Genomic DNA, 7,960 nt, shown 5'->3' on the forward strand with positions numbered 1-7,960 from the left:
GTTAACAACTAAAAACAAATACGTACTGGTTGGTTCCCCGCATTTGATAAAGCAGTGGACAGATTAGCTCTTGTCTGGCTTGTTGTTACTGAGGAACCTGCATTTGGATCTTTTTTAGTCCTGGAATAAGCAAGTCAATTACAAGAACCATTAGAAGACAAAATTCTACACTAATGTAGATTACAGCGATCATAAGAAAATTTCGCGACATAGCAAACAAACCCAACAGTACAAATACTTTTGTCATGTCATTTTTTTTTGTCTGATTCATGCACACATGGTACACTCTGCCACTTACCAATTCAGCCATTTGCTACAGACCCATTAAAGTGGCTCACACTTTTCTCCATGCGGCTCTTAAAATGAAGCTATTTTTTACAAAATGTATTTATCTTTTTCTTTTTTTTTTACAAAATGTATTTATTTATCTATTTATTCATTTATTTACAAAAGTAACTCATTCATTTATTTATTTATTATTATATTGGTTTTTGAGTTCTTATGCGAAACAATATATCACTCAGGCCTACGGCCTTTGTGATATATTCTTATGCATAAGAACTCAAAATACGGGTTATTGTACAATAAACCACACTTGGGAACTTTTTCTTAAATATGACTTTAAGTTATCATTTTATATGAAACAAAGAAGGACTTTAATTAGTGGTGTTCAACCTAAACATAAACTGTTCACCCAGTGTGACCCGTGATGCAAACAATAAAGAACATGCATAATGCTGTAACATCATTTAGAAATAAAATTTCTACCTGTCATCATTCACAGCATTTATCAAATGCTTTGATGAAATATATGTTCACATATTCAATAAATTGCTTTTCATTTAAAACCAACAATATAAATAATATCTCTACTCTGACTCCAAAACCAATAGCTTATAATATACATACACTGCAAATACTCGTGTGACCTCTCCCTGACGTTTTATTGCCACTTGAGGATCGTACGTCTTCTGTATGAACTGTACATCATCATCATCTTCATCGTCAGTGTCGTCTATAGTGATCTCATGTGGTTGTTTTAAAGCATTATCTGCAGCAAGTTTTGCAGCTTCGTGCTTTATCCTGAAGAATTGGGTAAAAAAAATTATCAGTGCATCCACTAAGTATTTTCCTGCATCATATTTACTTATTCTCTTGTTTATGATTTTTTCAATCAATTGAAAGACGTGTTTTAGTTATTGTAACAAGCTGAAAAATAAACTGAAGGAACAGTGGGTGTCTTACAATACACTGTGGGCTCATGTCAAAACTACTGAGTCTTGTTCTTTATTTATAAATAGTTACAAAAGTTGAATGCTGAGCCCACACTATATATGGATTTTTGGAATATATCACACATTACAGCTGATAGATGACAAGATCTGATCCTTCCTTGTATAGAAAAGTTATTATAAGTTCTTTTGTCTGATATATGGACCTTAAACTCCGGAGCAGCTCTTGTGCCAGGACATTAATTTCATTTGTGGATTTCAAACATGTTTAAAAGATTATACAAATGTTGGAACTGATTTGTCTGAAGATACTAAATTTCCATGATGGATGCCAAGCAAAGACAAAAAATTTGCAAAGCTTGAAGTAATGACTTAACAGTACATAGTATGTGACACAATAAATTCTTTTAGCTTACATATCCTCCTTTTCCTCTTCTTCAAGTGCATCTCGGAAACTCACTAACTGTGACATACAGTCCGAAAACAATCTGTTAATTTCTTTCTGCTTTCCTGTAAATACATACAGAAAACATTTTAAATTCTGTTTGTTCTGTAGCATTTTAGTCATAGGTGGATAAATAAAATTGCTGCTTTTAGCTTCTTTAACACAAGTGCGTGTTACATGAATGCGAAATTATCCTTAAACAAAAACAAACTTGTTTGGAAAGGGTAAAATCAAAACAATTCTTCCATAATCGCTAGAAAATATGTATGTATAATCCTAAACCATCGAGCAACTGGAACTGATAGTCAAATATATAATAAATGAATTTGTTTGAAAATACAATCTGGGCCCAGTTGTTCGAAACTTTAACAGGCAATTAAGCTAACGGTTGATTAGCTTTAAGGGTTATTTTTCATCATTTCCTAAGACTTAGAAAAACAAATGCATAAGGTAAGAATTACGGTATGAACACTGAAAAATCTTTACAATGAAATAAAAATATCATACTAGTGTTTCCCACCAAGTCCAGTATTTTGAACCAAAATTTTACCGGCCGTTACTTTAACAGCTGGTTAAAGTTTCAAACAACCGGGCCCAAGCCAGTTTGTTTTATTTAATGTCACTTTAACTTCTCAGAATGGCATTCTTCAGCCCTTTTTTGTCTTGGTAAGAAATCAATTATAAAAGCTATTTATAGTTCTATAAATTATACCAGTTATCATACATGTCTGTTATATTCTGATAGCTTAAATTCTCAAAATGCATAGTAGTTCATGTGAAAAAAAAACAACATAAAATCTATTTCTAGTGTATTTAATATTAAATACAGCAATACTTTGATTTTATTCTGCAAATTGGAATGACTTACTTTCTGCAGTTTTTACTTGAGTTTGAATCTTCTGTAGCTCTGTCTCCCAATTCTGTGCCTCGACACATTCTGAGGTATCACACAGGTCAGCAATAGCGGAGTCGACTATATCATCCAGGTTTATATCACAGCTGAACTGGAAACTTTTCATCTCTTTGTCAGCCATTTTTAAGTGGTATGGTTCTAAAAGCAGTCAGTAAATACATATTTACAGTCCATTTACAGGTACTATTTACCCAAAGATTCTTAACACTCAAGCACAACCAAAGGCCCTAAAACTCTCCACAGCTTATTTACTGTTGCCTGCCACGAATCAGTTTTGTAGTGTATCTGAAGCAACTGAAACCTGATCAATATTAATGTATATTTTATCATATTTCATCCGGTATAAATGTAAAAGGAACACGAGTATGGATGGGAATAAAGTAATAATAACTATTAATTTGCTGTATTCGGTAAGATTACCACATTTCATGAAAAATCTGCAACCACACAGTTTTATGTTGTAAATATTTATTACAAGCAGCTAAAAGTCGTTCTTTTACAACGGACACCAAATAATTATGTAACAATACCAGTGGATCACTTGGTTTATCAACAATTTGTTTACGCTTTGATCTCACACATGTTGACAATTAAACTGAAGGTGTCAAAGACGTACCGCATTGGGGGGCGTATTTTACAGCCGTTATTCGGTAATGTTCCCAGTTGAAAATAGTATCTTTTTTACCAATTTCAAGCATGAAATTCTCAATTCAAAGCCAAAAAAAATCTGAGAAAAATATACCCATTTTACCAAGAAAAACAGCAAGTACGATGAAAATCGAGTACGAAAATCGGTAGCACAAATTACAATCTGATACATTCGGCAATCATCTTTTCTATTAACCTGCGCAAGTGTCTTATAGAAATAGATCAATATCAACAACAATGGTAAAAACATGTCACACAATTAAAAATATTACTTCAAAAAGTTAAAAAAAACACACCTGAAAAATGCAAAGAATAGACAATTTATTCAAACAGGCAGCATTATCAAAAACTATAACTAGCGTGTTAGTCAACCAGCAAAAGCGACATCAACTATTGAAACAACTGAAAGTCAAACTTCTTCACCTTTGACTGCTTTGGATTTTCAAATTTCATTGCATTCTGAGGACAATGAATTGAATGAAAGTGTGCTTGTACCTGACCAGAGGCTTTTTACTTCAGCCAAGTATGAGAAATTATATAACTGGTTGTACTATAGTTCTGCCACAGAAGGGTTTGTTCATAATTGCTTTAACATGGATATTGAAATTTGTATTCTTTTCCAATTTTGGCAAAAATTCCCAATCCCACAGGTATGGGTCATGTCCCAAAATGGTGAGGAAAAAAACTTGGTTTTTTTGATAATTTGATTTGCTTTCACAGTTCTCGCGAAAATCTCACAAGAACATAAAGTAGATAGAGCTAAAATTATGCCATCTGCTTTTAGATTCATTCCAGATATGAGAAAAATTCAATGAAGTTGTTAATACCATGAAACATTGATTCTAGGCCTAGATGTGCATCGTAAAATAGGGTGCTGCCGTTATAAATCTGTACAAATAAGCCAACCATTGATGGATTGTATGGGCACATGAACGCAGGCTGGTATCAGACACTTTAGAACAAATAAAATGCAAACCATAAAGTGGAATTACAGCATTAAAATATTTTTAACACCAAAATATCAATTGTTGAGGGGTGAAATTCATTTTTGTGGGACTTTTTTTCTAGGCAGTGGCTAGAGAACCGGAATCAGTTCCCTAGACAGCGAACTTATTCATCTGGCTAAAGTGCATAGACTAGGGAACCGGAATTTTATTTCTATGCTGTATGCATGATGCTGCAGAAATTCACTTTGTTTCTTTTGGTATGTATCATGCTTGTTATTATCTTAATTAACTTTACCATTTCAGCAAGCCATGCCCTTTCATTTATCTGTTTTTACCGTGTCTCCAAAAGTGAACTCACCACATACTGTCCGCCATATTGGAATGATAAAATAAATTAGTACGAATGAATGCGGAAATTGTCCTCATTCGAGCAAGGCGAAATAAACTTGAAAAATTAATTAAGATAATATTAATAATACCGTATTTTCCCGAATTAAGGCCCCCCCTCTAATTAACGCCCCCACCCATTTTGGAGGGGAAAAAAAGTCAACAAGAACGGGAAAAAATCACCTACCTCATTTTTATAAGTCTACATAATCAGTAATTTACAGTACAAAAGTCCAATGTATTAAAAATTAAACACACTTTTAAACAGTCCATGTACTGTAAAGCCAAAACATTTGTACTAAGTACGGTACGTAACAGAAAATTAAACAGTAAATACATTTTTGATTTGTTTTTACAACACTCGCCCACACGCTTCCTGCCGACTTTAAACAAACTTGAAGCAATGTGTTTACGATATACCCTTTTCTTCGGCAGTTTTAAGAACTTTTGATTTAAAAGCAGGCACAGCAGCGTGTCAAACCATTGACATTGTGTATTGTGCTATTAGCTACCTGCATGTACTAAGGAAAATGTTATCGGAGTACACAGCTGTTTGGGTCATGACGCAATGTGTAGTGTCGCGAGCGTGTCAAAAAGCCAGACATGGAATACACGAGGTACCGTATTTAAATGCATAAAAGACAAACTGCATTAAATTGGATGCCAAATAATTACGTTTAGGGGGATTAAACAACACAGAAACACTTTACAGCTAGTTTGAACAATGTTTTTAAGTTTTGTAAAAATTTTCATTTTTTATTTTTTTACCTCAAATAAACGCCCCCTCTTTGGAAAATGTAACGCCCCCAGGGGCGTTAATACGGGAAAATACGGTATGTGTGATTCTTGCCAAGAAACAAAGCAGGATTTCGGCAGCATTATGCATAGAAATAAAATTCCAGTTCTGTAGCCTATGCACGGTATTTTGGCTGGAGAACTTGTTCCAGATAAATAACTTCGCTGTCTAGGGAACCAATTCCGGTTGGTTGTCAGACTATTCCCCCCCAAGATGATTCCCCCTCAAGACAATTCCCCCCCAAGACAATTCACTCCCAGACAATTCCCCCCACAATGTTATATAAGGGTGACAGTTCCCCCTCTCCATATTATAATATGTTTAAAGGGTTGTAAAGTTTATTCATTCCGGTTCTCTAGCCACTGCCTTTTTTTTTGGCCTTTTTTCTAGCCTCTAGGGGAAGACACCGATTATCGTCCTCAGTTTACTAAAAAAAAAAAACAAACCCCGAGATGTTATATATCGTTGAAAGGGGGTCTTATTTCACCACATATTTTTCATTTTTGGGTTGATTTAGGATGCAAACAGGTTTTTTTATCTGTCTGGTCAAATTTCTTCATCCCAGGTCCGACTCGTGCTTTGACAAATCTTCAAGATTTTCATGAAGATCACTGACGGAATAGTTTCAGACAATTAATTTACACAGTATTCTTTGATTTAAAATAAATAAAAACGGATACTGCAACCTCATTCAGATTTGCACATGCCTGCCTTTCTTATTTTTTGTTTATTTTTTTTATCTCTTTGTGCAAACCGGTGTCCATGTTCGGTTGTGATTTTCACACCATTACTTTCTTACGCCAAAAGAAAAAACACTTCCCGTACCATACCGTACATGAATTATTATAGATAACAACAGGGAATGCCACGTTCTCAAAATGCAGCCTCCCCAAAACAAACCCACAGACGGTTTGAAAAAGGGATCATGTAAAAGTATTCACTTCACTTAAAGAGAATGCACACAAACTTCTATCACAGACTGAATGCTAGATCAAAGATACTCCTTCAGTAACAGTTATATTACGTAGTACTATCTGGTAAAGCATTCCAATCCTTGATATCAGTATAAAAGAATGACTGTTTAATGACAGAATTATTTTCAGAAAGAACAAAAATAAATGCACTAGATCTAGTGCTGTGTGTTCAAACTTCATTACTACATACAAAATTGGCACTAAGATAAGATGGACATTTTCATAAAATATTTTATACATGTGATTAAGTCTTAATTGTTTGGCGCTATTTTCTACATTCAATACATTTAACTGCTGGCCGTATTACTTGGAAACAGTGTTAAAAAATTTAACAGAATCATATATTATAATCAATCCAATTGAAAAGTACGGAGAAGGGCTGCTAGATTTGTCAATTATTAATTGCTATCATAATACAAGTTCTGTTTCTGATATGTTAACTAATTTAAATTGGCCACCAACATTTATAATAGAGACAAGAAGAACTAGATCTCACTTATTAATGTTCTTGCTATATATCCGAAACAATTTATTAATACCCGCTGATTCAAGACCAAGGCCTAGACATGGTAACATATACAGCTTGAGACACATTGGTGCATCCAAAGATCCTACAAATTTCATTCTAGTGTAGTGTCAATGGAACATGTTGCCCAGCCCCCACCCCCCACGCCCCCTCCCCCTTGTCGCAGACACAGCAGCCAGAGTTTACTCTTTCAAAGCTATTGTCACTGTGCTTGCTCCAATCTCTGCTCTTAATCTCTAAATAGAAACCAATATACAAAGTTCAAATCGTGTAAATTTGGACACTTATATTGCTTTTTACATGTACACAATTGTTATGTCACTATGTAATATGCCATAAATTTTAATCATTACTACACATAATCTTCAAAGTAAAGGAGTGTATAGTAACTACGAAGAAGAAGAAGAAGAAGAAGAAGAAGAAGAATATAAATAGTGGAAAGGAACCAGGACATTGAATTGTGTACAAGACCTAATAAAAACTATCTTAACAACACAGTTTCTTATTAGAGCCTTAACGTTAGGATAATAAACCTGGAAAACAGAAGAGGGGACTGGTCTGCAACTATTGAATATATAAAGGTATTTATTTTAAACGTTTAATCTAAGCAATCAATGCTTTTTTTTTGTTTTTTGTTGTTTTTTTTTGTTGTTTTTTTTTTTTTTTTGTTGATAATTAAAAATTTTAGGTATTATCTCTACACAATGGAAATAAAAATTATACCCATCAGATGAATCCTAATACTCGAAATGGCAACAGAAGGCATTGCATGCAAAACGAAATAAAATCATATCAAATGCAAACCTTAAGAACTCAAAACGCATGTATTCAATTCCTTTGAAAACGAAAGAGCATAAAGAGAAACACCCGTAAGGGCCCGACGGAATATATGCCCGAAGGCGGATATCAAAACAGTTCAGTCCAAGTGAGATTTATATAACATCTTCGAAAAGAACTGACTATCATAGAGGCATTCGCCTGTTCCGTCAGGCACAATTTAAAAGTAAACCATAGCGTCCAAAAGTAAAAAGGTTGAACACTTAACATACAGCGTGTCTCAAAACAGTTGTTAATTAATTATAATCTCTTTTG

At 34.0% G+C, this 7,960-nt stretch overlaps 1 protein-coding gene across 3 annotated transcripts in view; it reads right to left on the reverse strand.

Annotated features, from left to right (window-relative positions):
* The window catches only part of LOC123536313 (histone-lysine N-methyltransferase SETDB1-like), a 55,028-nt gene extending 48,877 nt beyond the window's left edge, over window positions 1-6,151 (reverse strand). For all 3 annotated transcript variants that reach the window (XM_053528961.1, XM_053528959.1, XM_053528960.1), the window contains exons 1-5: window positions 6,055-6,151; window positions 2,546-2,728; window positions 1,649-1,742; window positions 910-1,083; window positions 27-120 (exon numbers count right to left, since the gene is read on the reverse strand). In XM_053528961.1, the coding sequence (XP_053384936.1) occupies window positions 27-120; window positions 910-1,083; window positions 1,649-1,742; window positions 2,546-2,711 (528 nt within the window). In that variant the 5' untranslated portion in view covers window positions 2,712-2,728; window positions 6,055-6,151. The remainder of the gene's footprint in view (window positions 1-26; window positions 121-909; window positions 1,084-1,648; window positions 1,743-2,545; window positions 2,729-6,054) is intronic.
* Window positions 6,152-7,960: the final 1,809 nt, after the last annotated feature.

This window comes from Mercenaria mercenaria, chromosome 17 (assembly GCF_021730395.1).
Source record: "Mercenaria mercenaria strain notata chromosome 17, MADL_Memer_1, whole genome shotgun sequence".
Taxonomy (NCBI): Eukaryota; Metazoa; Mollusca; class Bivalvia; order Venerida; family Veneridae; genus Mercenaria; species Mercenaria mercenaria.